The sequence below is a fragment of the Hippocampus guttulatus genome, chromosome 21 (assembly GCF_054856545.1).
Source record: "Hippocampus guttulatus isolate MCC_2025c chromosome 21, RoL_Hgut_1.0, whole genome shotgun sequence".
Taxonomy (NCBI): domain Eukaryota; kingdom Metazoa; phylum Chordata; class Actinopteri; order Syngnathiformes; family Syngnathidae; genus Hippocampus; species Hippocampus guttulatus.
Window position 1 is genome coordinate 11660076 of NC_141281.1, and position 22616 is coordinate 11682691.

The 22616-nt window shown below is 42.6% G+C and overlaps 1 protein-coding gene and 1 long non-coding RNA gene across 4 annotated transcripts in view; one reads left to right on the forward strand and one right to left on the reverse strand.

The window, feature by feature from the left end:
- The window catches only part of LOC147187187 (uncharacterized), a 56679-nt gene that overhangs the window by 22750 nt on the left and 11313 nt on the right, over positions 1 to 22616 (reverse strand). The gene's annotated exons all lie outside the window — the stretch shown is intronic.
- htr5ab (5-hydroxytryptamine (serotonin) receptor 5A, genome duplicate b) lies at positions 857 to 12024 on the forward strand. 2 transcript variants are annotated; one of them, XM_086102285.1, is made up of 4 exons: positions 857 to 1001; positions 5905 to 6252; positions 7029 to 7409; positions 10253 to 12024. In XM_086102285.1, the coding sequence occupies exons 1-4, from the start codon at positions 945 to 947 to the stop codon at positions 10583 to 10585; spliced, it is 1119 nt and encodes a 372-aa protein (XP_085958411.1). In that variant the 5' UTR covers positions 857 to 944; the 3' UTR covers positions 10586 to 12024. The 2 variants fall into 2 exon arrangements, with proteins under 2 accessions (XP_085958411.1, XP_085958412.1); XM_086102286.1 differs by having other exon boundaries at positions 7029 to 7256.

Consider the following 22616-nt stretch of genomic DNA (forward strand, 5'->3'; position numbering starts at 1 on the left):
ATGGAGACTTGAGTGATTTGCTTGCTAGATTTAGCAACTTTGGTCAATGTTTTCAAATCAGACGCGACTTGTATTTCATATCGCGCTCGAACCCAATCTGGGCCAAAAAGTGGTCAGTTTGACCAAACCTTCTGGGGTTGCGTTGTACATTCTTGTACAACTGACGCCCACTGAAATGCAGCGAAATTTTTTTTGTACAGTATAGTAGATCGGTTATTTTTCGAAACCCAGACGATTTTTTTTCAAAAAACGCGGATAGACATTTACATAAAAAACAGTTTGAGAGGTGTGTTTGGGGGGGGGGGCATGCAATAAATATATTTAAAACTGTCAATAATGCTAACCAGCTTCCAATCTTCAACCTCAAAAGTAAGCAAAGTGCTCTGAAAGCAGCCTAGCATTTTTCGTGGATATTTTGAAGAGCATCATTTTCATATTACCACCCCCACCCCTCCCTCGTTTAGGTGACAACAAGTGGCCACGTGTGTTATTCGTCGGGCTGCAGGATCCGAGAGCAACCCCCCACCGCCCCAACCACATTGGAGCGGTGCAGCGGAGTGGTTCAAAGGAGGCGGCAACGTTGTCTAAGAAACAAGATAAAGACGTCATCCGTATCCGCCGTTGCATCGTCGCTTCCGATAAGGCAGCCCCCCCATCCCCCCCCCCCGCGACCCCTCCTCCTCCATGCATCCTTCTTCACTTCGCTGAGAACGCAGCATTTACCATGTGAAATGGACTCTGAATCAGCCTCCCACCTCTCCCGCCTCAGAAGCATCCCCTTGTCCCCCCCCCCACCCCCCCACCCCAGTACTCTCCCTCACACCAACTGACGTGGTTCATTCCTCATGTTCACTGTGTGCGTGTAGTCAAGCCGCACCAACACACTGAGCCATCAGTACCCCCCAGCGCCCCCGCTTCCTAGTCCCCCAGGCGACGATGGATGCATGCGAACCACGCACGGAGCACCTTCTGCCACACTCGACGCTGGATTGGTAAACGGGGTGAGTAGCGCCGTTTGCTTCTAGTCATTCGTGCCCCTCCTCTCAGACTGCGATCTAGTTCACAACGTGTCATGTAACAAGTGTCTCGTGACGACGGGGAGTGTTCAGGAATCCTCGCGGGACGCGGAGCCCGGATTATTTCCAAAGTTGTTGCGGGGCAAGTTTTTGCTGTGTTTTTTGAGGCTTGAAAGAATAAAAGAGAAAAAAAAGGAGATGAAAGGCATCATGTCGACACCTGCATGATGTAAAAAGCTCGAATGCGAGGGAAAAAAAATTGCACGAGTCAAACAAATGGCGCAGAACTGAAATCGGAAAAATATGTTCCTTTCACAATTTCTTTCTCAAGTTATTATTATTTTTGCGGTCACCGTTGGCAGAGTTATCTCCAGCTTCCTCCACAACATTCCCTTTAGGTTCTTTGAAAATTCAAAATGTGCGATTGCGAGTGTTGTCTGTCTTTGTGTGCCCTGTGATTGGCTGACAACCAGTACAGGGTGTTCCCTGCTCACCAGTGACCCCGTTGAGGACAAATGCGAGAAAAATGGATGGATGAACAGCTTGCGGTAGTGCGGTTTTTTTGTCAGCTGAGCTGCTAGCTTAATGCTAACACTCAATGCAAAACGCAATCGATGAGCAGATGAAATTCGCATCAATATCATGGTGTTATAATGCTTTGAGCAAAGGATATTTGAAGACAATATGACAATACCCCTAAAAAAATATTCTTTATCTTTTGCAAAAAAACCAAAAAAAAAACAAATATTGGTGCGGCTTGCTGAGGCATTATACATTATACTGACCCCTGGTGGTCAAGATGTGCACACCAGAGGGACACACGGTGACCCACTGTTTAATTATTTACATTTGGTTATAACTATGTTTGTTTGCAAACTGTTGGTATTTTTATTTTATCGGGGTTTGGAACGGATTGATCGCATTTCCATTCATTTCAATGGAGGGAGATTATTTAGACGCATGGCATTCTAAACTGACTCTCGTTCATTTTCACGTAACAATCATGATTTGCTGTTACAAAATATTGAACAAATTCGAAAGCCCGAAGCGTTTTCTCGCAAATTGGAGAGAAAAGAAAATCTTACCATAAACAACCGAATTATCGCTCCTGATTATCTTCCAAAGACGTCCGGTGACTTGCTCATTTGAATGGAGATGACGAACTAACTAAGATGACCAACCTGACAAAGTTGAGCTCCAACATTCCCGGTCTCCGCTTCCAATTGGCTATCGTTCAGTTTCACAACACAATCACCGAATCCACGGGTTGGTCGATTCGAGATGGTCCCATTTATGATTGTTAGCCCCGCCTCTTTTCTGAGCAGACCAGAGAGATCGCAATTAATTAATCGCTCAGGCAGCTAAAAAATGGGCTATGGCTGACTCTGATCTGAGGCGAGGGGAAAAAAAAAATAAAAATTCGGTATGCGTCTCCATCTTTCTCCGCATCATCTGTTTTACTCTCTTGTGACGTCAGCGGCCAAGGGGTCTCCTTCGGATGCAAAACCCGATTATGAGATAGGGATTGCTTTTCGCTCGGCTTCGCCCTCACGACAGCTTTCCGATTTCATGGCCGTTAGGTGCGCTAATAGGAGCCGGAACAACAGCGGGTAGAGGGGCCCTTCGTTGGAGTGCGATGCCAAGAGACTGAAAAGGACCGTCATATATATATATGTCATAGCTGGCTGCTATTGTTATTACTTTGGCGGACCTTTTGGATGAAACCCGGTGAGTGATAGGCAATGGATCAATACGGCGGCCGGCGTCGGGCAGCGGTGAAAGATACATGAGGCTTCACCTCAAGGAAGAAGTGGGAAGGGGGAATTTAGATTTTTGTTTTTTGCGGGTGCGGGGATTATTTTTTTTAAAGAATTTGTATTTATTTATTTAGCTTTTCCACAACCTACCAAGAAATACTCACCCGATTTGAAGCTCGCCAACCAAGCCAACGATTAGACCGTAAAAAGCAAAGCAATGAGATCTTATTGATTCAAAGCGCCCAGTTCGAATAAAACCTGACAAAGAGAACACCCAGCGGAGCCCTTTGCAAACGAAAGTGTGTGTCGAAGCACATTTTTTGCATGTCCTGGTTCGCGGAGGATGTGCTATTCTCGCCATTTAATTAACGAGCAGTTTCTTCTCCAAATTTTTCTTCCGAAATTATATTTCAGGCACAAATAATGACAATTTGGAACCCGATAATCTGTCCACTGCTGCCCTTAAAGGGGGTTCATATTAGATTATGGGTTTATTTTTGTCATATTTTCTCAGTGCGTTACATCTTTATGCTCGTATAACTCTGGTATTTTCTCAAAGGACTTTTTTTTTCTGTCCACACATAATTAAGACTTTTTTTCCTTGAGATATTGTGACTTGACAGACAAGTTCCTGGTTCATGTCGAACGGTGTTACAAAAGTTCAGGTGGTGATATTTATTTCTATCTAGGAGTTCAATCTACCAACGGGAATTTTTTTTAAAAAAAACTAAACGGAAAACGCTCATCTGCTAACGCACCCTTTGGCTGTGTCACAAGCGCTGCCATGTAAAATGAATGACCGCATGAATATTACAGGCAACCAGATGCACTTAACAGGCCAGGGTCAAGGTTATGTGAAGATTTTTCCGGGACGGATCACTTATAGACGGCCCGGATGGTCGGACGGATGGAAGCCGTCGGACGGAATACAGAATCGGAGAGGGAGTCGGGCGATGCGAATTTATTGGCGTGAAGATACGACCCGCGGTGAAAATGAAATATTCAACGAGGCATGTCGAAACACTTGGCGTGATCCGCGGAAATCCCTGCGCACTAGCGTAAGGAATGAGTAGGCTGATCATGGCTGGTTTGATAGGCGGTGGTTCTAAACATTAACAGTGTGCTTCAATATAGGACAATATATATATATACATTATATATACTTTATATATATATTTTTTTTTAATTTATTTTCGTACTGAAATAATTCATGAGCAAAAATGTATTGCAGATACAAGTTGAGCAAAAAATTAGACCAAAATCAAAACTTTAAAAGCAAAAAGTTCAGAAAGATCAAGTGGAAATGTATTGCCCTAAAAAAGTTCAACATAACTGACTTGTACTTACGGTACGTGGTGATTCTTTTGTGTGCCACAAGAGGGAGCCAGTAATACAGATATTTTTAAGACGACATTTTTTGTTTCCCCAAAACACCAAAATAAATATTACCTGGTTTCTTGAAATATACTTTTCTGAAGAATATTAAAGTTAGATTTACGGTGATTTAAAAAAAAAACCCACTGATCTAAATATAACAATCTGTTAGATTATTCAGAATCCCTTTGATCTTTTTTTTTTTATTATTGATTTTCCATTCCAATAAATGCAACATTAAAGCAGAAACATTTCATTTTTGGCAGTCTTGCATCATGAATAAGTCACGCTTAGATATGAAGCTGCCCTGGCGCATATCCGAGCACACGCATTAGTTAGCCGGACTGGACGTGTTTCTTTGGACGGAGACGCGAGGTGGAGGAGGGAAGCGCAAAGATTGAAACTTCTTTCCCTTTCCAAAAAACGTATACTGTCCTTGAAAGAAAAGCTCAAATGTCAGTTGACAGTGAAAAAAAAAAATTGGAACTGGCCTTCAAGTTCCGCAACATTTGGAGCAACAAGCGCCTACCGTGTTTGGTTTCTCATATTATTTGGACTCCATTCTTCAGTCAAATGTTCCTATTTTTCAGTTCAGCGTGGCCTGAACCCTTTCAGGTACAGCGGTTACCACAGTGGACAGCTTATCGTGTGATTAGGTTACAGAGTGCATGAAATCGTTAAACGTGCTTCCATCTTCAAGAAAAAAAAAGTACTCGTAACGGACTACTGACGATGCAAAATGAAGGCGGGCAGCGGAATGGGGAGGGATAAGAAATAAGAATGTTTCTTTTTGTTCCCGTGGTAAAAGAACTCCCCGAGTGGCGCTGTAAGGCCTTTTAACGCCGTCGGAAAATTGCACTTGAAAGGTTGTCGGCAACCTGGCTGACAACCCTGGATAAGACACTCAAGTGGCTTTTTCGCCGTTGCGAGAAAATATCGCTTAAACGGCTTCCCGAGAGAATGTGTGTCGTACTCCAAAAAAAACAACAACAAAAAACTACACAATCGTCAGACTTAATGTATGTTGTCAATATTTGTATGGTGGCAGTTTGGGGGGAAAAAAAATCAATTAAGCAGAAAGACGTCTTCAAGCTAGTTTAAGTGTACGGTTAAAATAAGTCCAAAATAAAGAAAATGACAACAGTTGCATTCAAAACAGCCAAACAAATGGCTCAAGAAAGGTAATGGCTCAAGCTAGCGTAAAAATTGTCATTTGCGTCTGTTGCTCTAATGTGTGGGCAACCGATTGATCTGTACTCAACGGCATATTATCTTTATCCTCTGCGTAGAAAGACTATTATTAGTGCTGTACTGATGACCTCACAAACGTATTGAGATGTTATGATGAATCCCATTGGAGTTCTAGGCCCTCAGGAGCGTTGCGGGAGTGCCGGAGCCTATCCGAGCTGTTTTCGGACAGTAGGCGGGGTACACCCTGAACTGGTCGCAAGCCAATCGCAGGGCGCACAGAGACCAACAATCATCCACGCTCAAACTCACACCGAGGGACAATTTTGAGCGTTCAATGAGCCTGCCACGCATGTTTTTGGAACGTGGGAGGAAACCGGAGTACCCGGAGAAAACCCACGCAGGCATGGGGGAGAACATGCAAACTCCACACAGGAAAGCCCAGGCCTGCAATCGAACCCGGCACCGCCGCAATGTGAGGCGGACGTGCTGACCAGTCAATCGCCGCGCCCGTCTATATACAGCCTATCTATCCATCCATCAATTTACTCCCAGTTGTTGTCTTCCAGATGCAGAATGACTCGACGTCCATTTTGGAATGGCCTAGCATGACCTCTCACAATGCCAGCGGGGCCAACGCCAGCGGGCCCGGCTCGGGCGGCGACACGTACCGGCCGTTCTCGCTGTTCAGCGTGCTGACGCTGACACTGCTGGCCATGCTGGCCGTGGCCACTTTCGTGTGGAACCTGTTGGTTCTGGTGACCATCCTGCGGGTGCGCACCTTCCACCGGGTGCCGCACAACCTGGTGGCTTCCATGGCCATCTCCGACGTGATGGTGGCGGCGCTGGTGATGCCGCTGAGTCTGGTTCACGAGCTGAACGGACGCCTGTGGAAGCTGGGCCGAGTGCTCTGCCAGGTGTGGATTATCTTGATGATTAATAAATAAACTTATCGGGGGTAAAATTGCTTTTACTTTCATTGTAATACTTGGCTTTTTTTTCCTGGAATATTAAGAGGTTATTGTGGACTATTTTCATAATATTTTGCATTGTTTAAAAAAATATCGCCAATACAACTATGTACCTAAAAAAATCATTCTCATACTACTACTTGTAACTTTTTTTTAATTGCAAGATTCGAATCGTCTTCAATGGAATTACCGTATTTTCCGCACTATAAGGCGCACCTAAAAGCATTCAAAGCTCTGTGCAGCCATTATGAAACAAACATAATACCAAAACCGTAGTTAACTACTGACTCAACGAAGGAAGAAGGAGACGAGCGAGACTTCTAAGGATATTTAGCCCCTTGTGGATGTGAGCCCACGAGGTTTGTGTGCCTTTTTGTTGCATCAATTGTCTTCATAAGTTTCATTTATTGTTTTATAATGCCGTTTGAATTTATATGTTTCGTGTCCGTGTTTGTGATCAGTTCTAATGGCTTTGTTACAGCTGCGGCGGTTGTGAACGCCAGTCTATATCAATAAAGCTTTATTGTATTGTATTCCCTTTAGCATAGCACCATCTGTTGTAGCTTCTATTCTATGCGCCTTATAATGCGGTGCGCCCTATCTATGAAACCCGTTTTAAAATAGGCCATTCATTGAAGTTGCGTTTTATAATCCGAAGCGCCTTACTGTAGAAAATACGGTAAACGTTTTCTTTTTTCCTTACGTGACATGCGCCGCACCAGGTATGGATCTCCTTTGACGTGCTGTGCTGCACGGCTAGTATCTGGAACGTGACGGCCATCGCTCTGGACCGCTACTGGTCTATCACGCGCCATCTGGAGTACACCCTGAAGACACGCAAGAAGATCTCCAATGTGATGATCGCCCTGACGTGGCTACTGTCGGCCATCATCTCGCTCTCGCCGCTCTTCGGCTGGGGCGAGACATACACCGAGGGCATGAAGTGCCAGGTGAGCCAGGAGCCGTCTTACACCGTCTTCTCCACCTTCGGCGCGTTCTACCTGCCACTCTGCGTGGTGCTCTTCGTCTACTGGAAGATCTACAAGGCGGCCAAATTCCGGATTGGCTCCCGCAAGAGCAACACCATCACACCCATGGCAGAGGTGATTAGCGACACTGACGCCGCAACCAATCAAGGTTTTTATAGTTAGCAAAGTAAAATAAAAGAAATAAAAGTAATCCCAAAAAAAAACACAATGAAATTAAATAACAACAACGATTAGCTAACTACAATTAGAGCAAAAATGTCCATTTTCATATTTGTCAATTTTGTACATTGATTTTCAAAGTATGTATGTATTATTGTACGGACATATGGAAGAAGGAAGGTCGTTATATCGAATAGTAATTGGTTTTATGACACAATTGTGACTTTTTTTGATCCATGGTCTATATACCAAAAAAAACTGAAAATTAATATTAAACCTAATATCAATGAAGCCTTTAAAAAAAATAAGAACTAACAAAATCCGTTTTAAAAATGAACAAAACCGCATTTAATTGAAAGAAGTTAAAAACGAAAACTAACACTAAAATACAATATAAATAAAGCATTGAAAAAATGAAAACTAACAAAATCACTCTCAAAACTAAATAAGACTAACTGAATTTGAAAAAAACAAAAGTCCACATGAAAAACAACAAACGAAATCATACCTTATTTTAATTTAATATTTATTTCTTAAATGTATTTTATTTCTAAAAATGTATCGCAAATATTGTTTGTAATTGTAATTTATGTAATATTCAACATTCTTCTTCTGAAATTTTTCACACATAAATAAAATAACGATTTCATTCATCTTCTATGATTTTTTTTCTGGTGATATTACAATTGTAATTTAGAAAAAAAAAAATTCACCTACATATATCTTTAATATTAGCACTTTTTCTAAGTGAAAAATATCAAATTTAAGAAATATTACAATTTTCCCCAAAAAGTTTTCCGACAATTTGCCGCGTTTGTCCACTTTGAGAACGTGATGATTTAAACTGCACCAATGATTTCTATTTGCAGCCATGAAGGTATTTGGCCGCTAATCAGAATCATTTCCTGTATGGTGTTTATGTGCGGGATTGGCTATAAATATCAGCGCGCTCGAAAGGATTGGACACTCATCTATTCATCGAGCACCCGCAAAGATGAAACAATAAAAATAGAGTCTTTGTACCAAAGGCATCTTAATAAAGTGACTCAACCTTTTGGGGACAAAAACTAAAGTCCCGATTTTCCTTCCAATCCATCACAGTCGCCTCGAATTGGAAGCGGAAGATCTTCCGGAAGTAATTGGAAGTTGAATCAGAGGTAATGCTTAGCGCTTCAAGCGAGAGAACTCCGCTCGAGCAGCAGTACGACAAGTTTAATTTTATTCGATTAGTTTTTTTTCCTCCATCTCCTCTTGCCGTCATGTCATCTTGTTAAGACTCGCTCAGATCTGGGGTGTCAGAAGCGCCGTGCACTCATGCATTATCCTCAGCCAAAGTGAGAAAAAGCTGGCGCACAAACAGAATCGTGTGCGCATTTTTTACGCAGGCCTCGAGCAGATAAACAAAAGGAAGACGAGTCGGCCTTGAGCCGTGAGACGGAAGAAGAAGGAAATCACAATTATCGACATTATTGAGTTGCTCGGTTCGAGTTTGCCGGAACGAGGCAAACACGAGCATCACGCTCCGCTTGTTTGTTGATCCACTGAACGAATCTCCACGCTGGCAATCATAATCCAGTTGCTGAGCCTCCGCGGTTGAAAATTGGGGTGAGGTATTGATCGTCAAGACAGGCAAGCGGGAGGCGCGCGGGAGCTACCGTGTCTACGGCTGGCTAGCGCCCAAAGCTAACACGACATTACTCAGTTCAAAAAGCAACAGAAAAAAACATCCACTCAAATGCATGACATCTGTTAGACAACATCCAAATTCGAAGTCCGACGTGTTAGTATGACGATACCAGGTATTGTATCGGGCTGATAACGGCTTCATATTACTTGTGAAGGACGCCGATACTGGCCACAGATACCTAAAGCAAAAAAAATTAAATAAGAGTGTTTCCTTGCTAGTAGCGGTGCTACACTGCAACCGTTTGACCCGTCGGTATCGGTGAGTATCAGTCGGGAAAAAAAAGTGGCAAAGAACATCCCTCATTCAAATGCTGCGCGACTACATCCGTCTTTTTTTTCAACGGTTTCTAATTACCGTATTTTCCACACTAAAAGGCGCACTGGATTATGAGGCGCACCTTCAATGAATGGCCTATTTTGTAATTTTTTTCATACATTGGGCGCACCGCATTATAAGACGCAATCTACTATGCATCCGGTAGACGGAGCTATACTCAAGGAAACACCAACGGAACGATCAGATGTCAGTAAAACGTAATTAATAAAGCAGCCACACGGTTCACTTAACCAACAGCAAGTTATAACATTGACTCTCTTGCCGCCGCTCTCTCTCCGTGTTCGACCGCGTAACCGATCGCCTTAAGTTTGAACTCTGCGTTGTCAGCACGTCTCGAGCAAGGGGTCGACATATTACCGTAATGACCGTACACAAGACACATCGGATCTTAAGGCGCGCTGTGACCTTTTAAGAAAACGGAAGGTATTTAGGTGTGCCTATTTAGTGCGGAAAATACGGTACTCTTGCTGGCAGTTTTAGTAGAAGCCTGTGAATATTCTCTTTCGCGTAGATCATTTCATTCTCGGGCCACTGTTCTAGGTTGTCTTCGGTTCATGCACACAAGATTGAAAAGCATAGCTCCAGCCCGAGTGTACTCAAGTCGAAATATTTGAAAAAAAAAAAAAAGCAATCATGAGGTATTTGCAATCCGCTACGTCCCACCACACTGTTTCGCGCTAAATAAGCTTAAATGTAGAATCAGTTGATAACTTCCGGTTTGACTGCCGTGGCGCTACTTGGCGGTCCCGTTCTATAAATTACGATGTCGCCGCAGGTGAAAGAGGAGGCCCGGCAGCCCCAGATGGTGTTCACGGCGCGCCACGCCACCGTCACCTTCCAGACGGACGGCGACACGTGGCGCGAGCAAAAGGAGAAGAAGGCGGCGCTCATGGTGGGGATCCTCATCGGAGTTTTCGTGCTTTGCTGGATCCCGTTTTTCATCACCGAGCTGATCGTGCCGCTGTGCTCCTGCGACATCCCGCCCATCTGGAAGAGCATCTTCCTCTGGCTCGGTTACTCCAACTCCTTCTTCAACCCGCTCATTTACACAGCTTTCAACAAGAACTACAACAACGCCCTGAGGAACCTCTTCTCCAGGCAGCGTTGACCCAAAAGACTACCGACCGGACACTGTTCGCCGTGTCGTTTTCGGTGTCACCCTCCCAGCCAGACTTCTCCAAAAAGATGACTGAATGCCAAAGGAAGAATGCTTTGCTAGTACGGCGGCAAACGCTTCAATACGGCCGGGAGATGGTTGAAAGGAGAGCCAAGCGCTCATTAGGGATCCAAAATCAGTTTGACTGCTGCTTCTGAGGCAATTACGGCGGCTGGGAGCTGACAAATGAAGGAAAGCAGACGCATGGAACTCGAATGAAGTCACAGCTGGAGGTACAGCCGCACTATCCACAGTGTTCGCTATAGAATACTCCAATAAGCGTGAAATGATGTAAGCGGTGTTTCTAAATTCAAATACACCCCCCCCCCCCCCGCCCCAAAAAATGTTTTCCCAATCTAAAATTTGTTTCTGTAGCGCAAAGTGAAATTTGCTAAAAGTCTGCCATTTTCGGGTCACAGTCCTTCAAAACGAGATTTTGTCCGATTCCAACCCAAATTGAAAACGCATAGCGTGATGGATGACGAAAAAAAAAATACAGTTGCGCCGCTGAAAGTCAGTTTAACTTAGCAACATGAATCTTGGTAGGCGTGGTCATGAGTAGACCATCAAAAAATGAAATTAAACGTCTCAAGAATAATATCCACGGGATCATTTTCAGGTCATTTGGAGGTTTTCCAAGAGTCTTTCAAAACATCTGTTGGAAAAAAGTCCCATTGTCATTTATGGTGCAAAAAGGAAAAAAAAAAAAACATCCAGACTTGAAACTTTTTTGGGCCATTTAGCCCACGTGAAGCTGCTTAATTAAAAAAAATGGATGGATGGATGGACTGTATAGTGTAGTGCTTCCTTTCTACAAAGCTTCGGCACACTTACTCTCATATCCGCCATTAAAGTGGCGGTTGATTGGACACCAGCGTAAAAACTCCAACCGCAACAAAATCCATTGTCGCTAAAAGCGTTCATCTCTCAAATCAAAGACGATTCGGCACATGCTGTACGATAACGGAATCGTCCATTTTCAAATAGAATGATTTGATTCGGTTTGAGTCGGTGGAATCTCGATTTGATTTCGAGACGGCACGGCGAAATCCAACCCAAATCTTTCAATGTAAGGCGCTTATCGTTACACTCCGATATTGTGCAGGTGTACCTAATTAGGTGACGTGGGACTGTTCCAAATGATGCCAGATGGAGGCATGATTGCTTTTGAGATTTATTTTTTAAGTCTTTGCCATTAGCCAAGGTGTATTTAAATGGTGTCGCACATATTGCTTTGATCGCCTTTCACTTTTGTTTCCCCGTCAGTATTCCAGAGAAACTCATTTGCAACCCCGATCGTTGCAGGCAGTACATCCCGGGAATTTCCTTTGTGCCGGATGCGGCAAAAAACGACTTCTTCGGTGGGCGCGTATTAAAAAAAACCTTCTGCATGGTGTTTCAAATGACTCCTCTTTGTTTTCCTTATTATTTCAATACACATTGCGATTGACCCTCGAGGATGCGGAAGGTAATTTGTCACCTGTCTGCTCGCCGGGTTTGACTCCTGCGTAACGTGGCGTCCATAACAAACGGAGCAGCAAGTTTTCATATTCACTTTTTTTTGCGCAACGCCGCATCGCTTGAGGTGAGTGGGAGTTAATAGGCGGGTATACAAACGATCCGTGCAAAATTGAACGCAGTTTGAAAAGCTTGTATGTGTTATTTATAAAGTCAACAAAAAATAATCCCTCCGGCAAAAAACACACTTGGCTAAATGATGTTTTTCCAATTATCTTGTGTACAACAGAAGCGAGGGTGTGAGTTCATTTGCATGGTTTTCGGACAGAATCGGACCCTACGAAGGTAGACTCGGGAAAGTTGATCCAACCAAAATATTCATTGACAAAAAATAGGCGACAAAGGCCGACAAAATAAAATAATGACGCTGGACAACAAGCCAGGAATGATGCGAACAAAACAAAAAGCCCTTGCGCAAGGCAAGGGAAAAAAAAACACAAACGAAAATAGCTTGTAACAAAAATACAACACCATACTGTGCGGAGAACAAACCGTGGATACACTTAAACGCATCAAAAACTACAACAACAACAACAAAAAAACCAACAAAAAAACGGGAATGCATCTGCCATCTGCTGGACACTAACGGAACGTGATCATGACAATGATAATTCCAAAATTTTAATGACCCCCATCGATGAAAATTTACAGATTGGCTCGTGATTTTTGAAAACACAGCAGCACAAGCCAGTTTCATTTCAAAGCATGAAAGCCAGTAGGCAGGTTTATCATCAGTAGACCCACAAAATAAAATAAATAAATAAAAATAAAAGCCTCAAGGACCCATACCCAAAAAAAGCACAAGTCTGCCATTTTAAGGTCATGATGGCTATTTGCAGTAAATGTAACAAAAAAAAACGAAAACTAATAAATTGTCAGCTACCTACAAATTTTCAGTCCAATCTAGTACAAAATGCTACAAAGAAAAAAAATTCTGCCAAGTGGCTTCTCAAATATTCTTTCGGGAACACAGCTTATAAAATTATCTTTGTACGTTGAAAGATTAAAAACTACAAAATGTTAAATAACTGCCCAAAAAAATGTCAGTGAACTATGAATTTCAGGGCATTTTGTACAAAATCCCACCAAACCTTCATGACAACATCCATCCAAAATGTCGCGCACTTTCAACTGTGAATTCCGACTCAAAATGGCGCATGTGGCTTTCATAAGTGTCATTCGTTTACTTTTGGATGGAGATGTTCTGGATGAAAGGCCCTTTACTTCAGGTAAAAGTTCATTCAGATGCCTAAGCTCACTCCAGCACGACGGGGAGATTTATTAAAGCGCCACTAGCATGTGCTATCTCGCCGCCGCAGCCCTAGCAGCTGGAGTCCACGTTTTTGCACGGGGGGAAATGTGGCTCGACTAAACAGATTTAGACGGAGGGTTGCCGGCGGCGACGCGAGCTTACACGGCTAAATTTTACACGCCGCTTTAATCAGTGTGTCCATGCAGTATGCATGCCGGCTCCAAATGACCTTAGCTAGCTTTGTTAGCTTAGCTAGCAAAGTTTGCTCCCACACAGCTTAGCTTTTTTCGTTCGTCTTAACCCTTTCATACGCCACTAATGATAACCTTTGACCCGATATCATGATAAGCTTTCCACTGTAGCAACCGCTGTCCCTGAAAGGGTAACGTTGCAAGCGTTAGCATGTGCTGACTTCAAGCTGTAAATTTTGTATATTTGATCACAGGTTCCACTCAATTTTTCAAAAATGATGTAGATCATGTCTCAACGTCGGCGATGTTTATTTGCACGCATATTGTCTCTCTCTCTCGTGACCCCTTTACTGCGCTCCAGCAGGTCATGAATACTTCATAAGGTTCTGAGCGGGAAGCATACCAAGTAGATGAAGCAGATGTTATTATGCTGACCCACCGCGTTCAATGGGGATGCATTTAATTAGCCTATTAATAACTAATACGATGAAAAATGAGCACACAAAAAAAAGTTGTCATGTGACTATACAAACTTAAAACCCCTAACCCGACCATTTAAAAAAAAAAAAAAAAGGGAAAATGCATCTACAAACATACGAGTGCCGAGTGATGCTAATTTTAGTTTTTTGCTAATGCTTTGTTAAATTCTTCCTCAGTTATAATGTAATAAAACTCGGGTTAAAAATTAGCTTCATTTTTTTGTTTCTGTTGTGTCGTCCGTAAATGACAAAAATGTGATTTGATTAGATTTTTTTATGTTGGCACAAAAATAGACAATGTCAAAAATAAGCACAGACAATGCTAGCCAACTCGCTTCCGCGTGTTTATTGGTATGCGTGTTTCGCTTCACATTGAAATCACGCCCGTTGCTCGAGCCAACTTATCGTTGACCACATATAAAGGATTCGCAATCGTAAATATTGAACCCGAGGATCTCGAACGCCCCAACAAACGGCGGTTACGTGGACGAACCACAACCGCATCAAACTTTGCGTTTAATAGTTTGACAACAGCGGGCGGCCGGGGCCTCGCCGCTTGTTTGTTCTATATACACACACACACACACACATACATATATATACTGTATATATATATACACACACTAGACTGAAAGAGTCACAGAAAGATGGAGAAGTGGAAGTGGAAGTCCTTTGGCTGCATCCCATGCTTGTGAACAATGCCCCGAGAAACCGGATGATGAATGCCGCTCACCTCCAGGCACGTTTAAGGGGAGTTGAGAGGCGTCAAAATGTCACGTCAGACCATTTGAAACCGTTCACATCAGTGCGGTGCGCGTGCTAGAACGTCTCGCAAGGGACCGGTGGGCCTCAGTGCTGTTCTCTGATGAAAGTCGATTCACGTTGGGCATGTCGGGAACGTCAAGCAAGAGTGCTAGGCATCACTAGATGAGCTGTTGGTGGTGGCGGTGGTGGCACTTTTTGAATGGTACAGTGTCAACCCCATACTACCCGAATCACATTATTAACCCGTTCATGCACCCTGTAACCTGATAACATGATAAGCTGTCCACTGTAGCAAGCGCTACCCACGAAAGGGTTCATCCAATAATTGCGCCCCTACATGAACAACATTTCATCTTCATGGATGACAACGCTGCACCTCATTGAGGTCGCATCATCAATAATAATAACCCGAAGTTTTTATGAGCACTGCGTCAATGCATCAATACAGTACATCCATATATCAGGTTGAGCTCTCCCGCTTAGACGGGTCGCAGACTCGTTCTTAAATCACAGCCTGATTTAGATCGTTAGTCAAGCCACCGCTCCTGTTGTGTAATGGTGGGTGTCCAGCCTCCGAAACAGGTGGCTCCATTTGGTTTGCCTGGCAGAGCCTCGCCAAAAGCTCCCTGAATGGGTTGCAGCACTGAAAGTCATTAAATGGCGCAAGGGATCCCATTTGGAATTTTAGTGGGGTGTTCAAATAAAACTCAAGAGATGTATTTGTATTTATTTCTGCAAACAGTAGCGGGGAGGTGTTTATTCCCACAACTTGCACATTTTGGAACTATTCCAATATTGCTGGAAGCCAGTTGAAAGTTTCTTTTTCGCTTCTGTTGTCATCAAGCCAAAGTAAGTGCCAAAAAAAAAAAAAAAAACTGCAAAAACCTTCCTGTCCTTTGAAAGGGTGAGAAGTTTCAACGTCAATGTAACAGTACGAGTGCAGAGCAAATAAGACATGACACAAATCCACTTTTGACTAAAAACGGAGGCAAACGTGCCAACCGGGAGTGCGCCGCGCTGTCCGAAATATTCATCAAATCATTTGGCGCAAACCCAAAGAAGTCACGTGCTCCTTTCCGTGGCCTCGGGTTACGCCGACATGTCAACCTGCACATTTTGACGTGGCACGTTTTCATCATCGCTGCCATTCACTCCGGTTTCCTTGAAGAAACCGTTTCCGAATGAACGGGGAAAAAAAAATGTCAGTGAGCATTTGAAAGAAAAGTTTCGCTTGCGTTTTTATTCCCTTTCTCACACTCTTTACTACTCCGGGCGGAGGATCGCGACAGCTTGTTGCTATGGTATTTTGTGGAAGGAACACAGCACGGCAAGATGAACTGTGGCCTTTGTTTTGTTTGTTTTTTTAATTGAAAATGGTTTTATCGATTGACTTTGGCAAGGAGCATCTTTTTGGAATATGTGCGGCGATGAACTTGCATGGGCCAGCTGATTGCTTTCCATTTCTCTAGACAGCACGCAATGTGTGAATGATTGAATTAGCATACTGATAGCGGCTCTGCTTTAATGAAACCCACTAACGCTGATAATTGTGCAAAATATGACCCCCAAAAAAAAAAAAAACATAAACTTTACAATGTTAGCCAAGGGAGCAGTCAGATGCATGAACGTTAATGGCAACATTCAAGTCCAATGGCACCTAAAAGGAGGCGTGACCTGACTTACAAATGTACGAGAAATGAGCCATCGTTCGTTTTTTTTGTTTTTTTGCTTTAAACTTGCAAGCAACAATTTGAGAGCTCAAAAATTCCTCCAGAAAAGATGCTCCGAGCTGTTTAACTCTTTGAGCATCATCGACGTCAATTGCCATCAGCTCTGCGGAGAAAAGTCTTGGCCAACTTTGGTTTAATCATTAAACTGAGAAAGTGAAAAAAAGGATTTCATAAAATGTTTGAACTATGGCCAGTCGATGTTCAAGCTCCTAAAATGTGGCAGACCCTTTGAAACAAAGTGGTTGTCATGTTAAATGTCACGACTACAAAGAGTGCCGCAAACGCAAGAAAAGATGACGTACGTACAAACACACACATCCATGGCATGTATGCACGCGCACACGCTACTAAATACGACTACTCAATAGCGTGCCAATAGTTAAGTACAATTATTTTGCCATCAAAAGCATATTTTCATTTTTGCTGTTGGTATTTTATGCAAGACAATTATGAAAATTGTTTCCTATTTGAATTTGTCCATTTTTGGGAGGAGCACTTTATCATGGAAATATTTTTCCACAAAATATTTGGTTGACGTCAGAATTCACATGAGCACAAATTCTGTACCATAGTGTCTATGACGGGACATAATTACACTTTGTCACTTTAAAAAAAAAAAATCCGTGTGGGTTGGCGGTCATTAGCTTCTCTCCTCTTGTATTCGCACCACAAATAAGCACACTCAACTTCATGAAATTGACCAGTAAACATAAAAAGCGAGACGTGCATCCATTTCGATGAGCATTATTGATATTGTCATCTGAGCTGTGCTTAGCGACCTCAGACAGGCTAATTCACTTATCGATCATTGCGTTAGGCAACGACGGGAAAGTGCCGAGTGGGCATACGCGGGAGGCCATTAGCTCAAGTGGAGAGAACATTGCACGTAATGTCATCGCGGGGCATAAAAATCCAATCAAGTGCCGCGCATGGGATTGCGCTTGTTGAGTGATGCGGTCTGCGAGCGAGGCGAAACTCATCAAATGTCCCTTTTTTCATTAGGTTAAAACATGTCTGCCTCACTTTAATGGCTTCTCGGTTTTTGGCGGCACGCCAAGAAGCTTTTGTTCGCTTACTTTGCGGCACTGGACATAACATGAGGTACACGTGCATTTGGGAAACTCCAGGTCGTCGACAGGAGGGGGGGGGGGGGGGGGGGTCGGTTTGATTTTGACAAAGTATCGGCTACATGTGCCACAAATGTTAATCTGCAGACCATTTAACAAGTGTAATCCAGCATCTTGGTGATGAAGTTCTGTCGTCGTGAAGGAAAATCGGGATGCTGTCTTTATATTTACGTTTTTTTTTAGCATTTGTCATAAATGGGAGTCAACGAGTAACCACTAGCATCGACAGCAGTTGTCATGGTAACAAGTGTTAATTGGGCAGTTGAGGATGTATGCCTCCTTTAGAAAAAAACAATAACAAATGTAATGCGTAAAAAAAATGGAACTAAACTTTTTGTGTGATTTCCTACTAAATAGATTCAGTGAAATGAGTTCAAGTCTTTCAGGAAACAAGACGTTGTACAATTTATTCCGTTCCAACATCTGCTAGGAGCTGAATCCAAACAAAGTAATTAATGAAAAGGTCTGTCAGTTGATATCAATAAATGGATGTTTCGGGCTACGTTTGACAACATTCAAGCCTTTCGCGCACACTCCCAACTGTGGATGCTCACTGTTGGGAGTCACTTCCCGCTGTCAGCTTTCATCATGCTGACAGGAGGTCACGTTGAGCGTGTTGGAACATCGAGAAGGAATTCCCAGAGATGTCTTCATTAGCGGCAAATTTTAATCATCGTGGAAGCGCTGACAACGTCTTCAAACGGGATCGCGTCAGCGATATAAACCTGTCCAAAGAGCTGTCGACTAATGTTTGCTCATCGGGAAAATCAGCCCAGGGTTGCTCAGATAAAAGCGGCCACGGCTAGCGTAGCTCCCGATGCAAAATGTGACTTTGGGGGCATAAATAGAGCCAGTGTTATTGATTATCAATCCATCCATCCATTTTCTGAACCACTTATCATCCTTGACAGACAGACAGCTAGCCAGACAGACAGCTAGCTAGAGCCAGCCAGTTAGCTAGAGCCAGCTAACCAGCTAGCCAGAGCCAGCTAGCCAGAGCCAGCTAGCCAGATAGATAGATAGATAGATAGATAGAATGGATCATTTACAAGGTGAAAATAATTGGCCCCTCCCAGACACCATTTGCCTAATGAGCTGTTCCATCTCACTTAGGGCTGTTAATGGTCCGACATAATTTCTCTAGTGGTAATATCAGGACGCTGCATGTCCGGGCCAATAAATTCCACTTAGATCCAGGGGTGCCCTGTTCCATCTGATATATACACATCTCGCCAAAAACACTGTCCTGTGTCCTTGGAGCTTGTGGGACAGGACAAAATTAGCAGTTGATTAGAAAGCAATAAAGAAATGTTGCCACTTTCTGTGAGTAGATCGATTGAAGACATTTTCGTCTTCATATTCTATAAAGCATGTGTTGCACAAGTGCAGTGGAGGTTCTGGATCAATTTCACTGAGGGGGCCGGGCTGGGGCCAGGGGTTTTGATGGGGGTGGGGGGGGGGGGGGGGGGGGCACATTCAACCCAGGGCTAAAAAGACAGATTCGAAATCTTATTTGACTTTTTTTTTCTTCAGACTTTGAAATTGTAGTCATAACATTACAGTGATGAAAAAAAAAACAGCATTAGGAGGGCTAATATGTCTGCAAGCGTAACAATACATCAACATCTTCAACATCTGTTGAGAATATTCAAGCCAGGGGATGATATGGTACCAGCCTGCCGGGGACAAAAATTGCAAATACACTGAAGCTAGATGTTTTACATGCATATAATTATCCAAATTTTAAAAGGCAATGTCTTATATATTGATCCTGTTAAATAAAAATTCAAATAAAAAGGGAGACTAAAAAAGTTACACACACACACACGCGCACACACGCGCACACACACACGCGCGCAAATAGCACTCGTGTCGTGGTAATTTCCTTCTCTGCGGACTGCTTCTCATTTTCCCGCTCATTTTTAAGTGGCGCATCGCACTAAAGGGTCCGACGAGAATAATAAATCACGCACTTTGGTTCCACCTTTCGCGTCGGCGACTCGGCGCGACTGCGTAATCTACGCTCGGAGGGGGGCCAGAATCGGTGCTACAGGGGCACTGGCCCCCGTTGGCCCCCCCCCCCAGAACCGCCACTGCACAAGTGGCTTGTCTTTGTAGCCTCAGTGTTACCCTTTCATGCGACCTGTAACCTGATAACATGATAAGCTGTCCACTGTAGTAACCGCTGTCCCTGAAAGGGTTAAACGTAGAAAGATATGGAAAAGGATTGAAATATTTCAAGATATTCATAATAAAGATAAGATAAGAAAACCTTTATTAGTCTCGCAATGGAGAAATTCCCGATTCACAGCAGCAAAGTTATGAAAGGAAGAAGTAGAACAACAAAATATAGGAGCTGCTGGAAAGGCAGCCACTCACGCGGCGCCATTTTGAAGTCAAAATAACAAAAATAACACAACAAACACATAGGACACAGACAGTCGTGCGATCTTCACCACTTTTCTGCATACGCTTTGTTTTTATCCAATTTTAAGATTTTTTTTTTCTCCACCTATATACAGGCTCATGAACAACCAACAACCAATCGAATTCTACGGCAAACAATGGAGAAAAATAATGAAATTAAAACCTGTCAAAAAAATAAATTAAAAAAATAATTATAAAAATAGAAACAAATGTTGAAAGGTATTTATCTTAAAATTAGTCCAACATATGACCAATTTATAAATTTTTATCCGCGTTAGTTAACGGTTTGGACAACATAGCTAATGCTAAGACAAACAATGTGAAAAAAAAAATGAATAGAAAACCCGTAAGATCATGAAAAGATTTGAAAATTTGTTTTAAAAATATTCAAATTCAATGTAACATTTCATCCAACGTGAAAGACCGTTTTCCTCCCCAAACTTTTATCCATGCTAGTTAGCACTCAGGACAACCAAGCTAATGCTACAATTAATGTTTTCAATTACAATAACACAATTAAAACCAGTACGACGGTGAGTAAAATAAAGATACAAATGATTAAAGACATTGACCTCAGATGCTTATCTAAGATAGCACTTTGGACAATTAAGCTAATGTGACGAGAAAAACAATCCAATAAAAACCTGTGACAAGATAAAAAGTCACCGTCATCTTGTGGGGCCATTTTCTCCACTTTTATCCAAATGATTTCGATAGCGACACTAATGCTACAACAAATGGTGCAATCCAATTAAGAGCACAACAGTTGGTAATTCACATCAATCCTCGGTGCGTGTAATAAGCCAGCTGTCTGCTCACCCATCGGCCATGACAATCAAATATTTTCAGTGTGTACTTGTTTGACCGGTGCGTTTTTTTTATGTATCGTATCATTTTATTTTTACGATATCTGCTCAGCACGTGACGTCGAAAGCAGGAATTCCACGCTTTTCGCGTGAACACGAAAAAGAAAATGGAGAGGGGAAACAATGAATATTTGTGACAGCACATTGGTTGTTGAAAAATTCACCGTCAATTTTATGAGCCGCCGACCAGAAACAATACGAAAACCTTGTCTAGGTAACTTTTTTTTTTTTTTTTTTTTTTTGCATGCGTAGATACTCAAGCTCCCACACACAACATCCACGCACGGGTGTCAAATATTCTTATTTGTCAAACATCTGTGAAAAAAGATGCAACTTGTGCAAGCAGGCCGCTAATGAGGCTCCCTCATGCACATTTGCTTCTCGTGATGTTTGTTTTGCTCGCAGCGAGAGACAATAATGGCGTGCCGGTGGCCCCATTTATGTCATATCTTTTTGTATGTCTGCTTATCAGAAGAAAAATGCATCAATAAATTAATCAAATGAAAGAAGACTCCATTTTCACCTGCAAGATCGCAAAAGTTTTTAAACGGGTGACTTTTTTTTTTAGCTGTTATGAAATGAAAAATGGTCACAATGCTTTTTGAAAAATGGTCCAGGTAAAAAGTAACAAACAAAATATTAGCATGAAATGTATTCATCTAATTTAGCAATTATGACAATAACTCGTCATTTTATACTGTAAAATGATCATGCAGACCTAATGGTTGGTTTAAACTGCGGCGCTGTGGCATATATCACTTGAATCACGCACAAGCCATTCAATCGCCCTGAGTGCCTTCACACCTTCCGGCCTCAGTGACGACATGTTTCACGAGAGACCGTACCAAAGCGGGGAGGTGATCAAGACTGATGCTGATGCTGCCAAATATGCAAAACGGACTGATTTTGAGCCAGATCATTTGCATATACACCCGCCGGCCTCAGCGGGTACACTGAAGACCAACACAATCTCTTCTCTGACTGCTAAAACCTTCTCGTGGGAAATGCTGTCAAGTGAGAGTGTCCAATAAAACCAAAGCGAAGCAAAACTACTCAACCTCTGTGTGGAACAATCCTGTCACCGAGGCACCTATTTGCCTACTTTCAACAAAAAAGTACAATGATTTTTTTTTTCTCCTAGATAAGGTCCTCAAATAACAATATTGAAGTACCGTATGTTCCGCCCTATAAGGTGATTCGGAGTACAAGGCGCACCTTCAAATGAATGGCCTATTTTAAAACTGTTTTCATATCTAGAGCGCACCGCATTTTAAGGCATACGGAACAGAAGCTACAATAGTGGCTGCGATTGTGCTATGCATCCACTAGATGGAGCTACGCTAAAGGGAATACAATACAATATAGCTTTATTTATATCGAGCTTCCACAACTGCTTCAGCTGTAAACAAAGCGCTTTACAGAACATTTAAAATCCTACATCCAATAAATCAGTATTAATCCATATATAAGGTGCAAATAAGAAAATTGAATGATTTTAGGTGCGCCTTACAGTGCGGAAAATACGGTAATTTGGTTGTGTTGTTTAAAATGCGGTCGTTTCGCGTTATATCCCAGTTCACCTACTGCGGCTTCACGAAATCATACATTGCTTTGTAAAAATGAAGTCT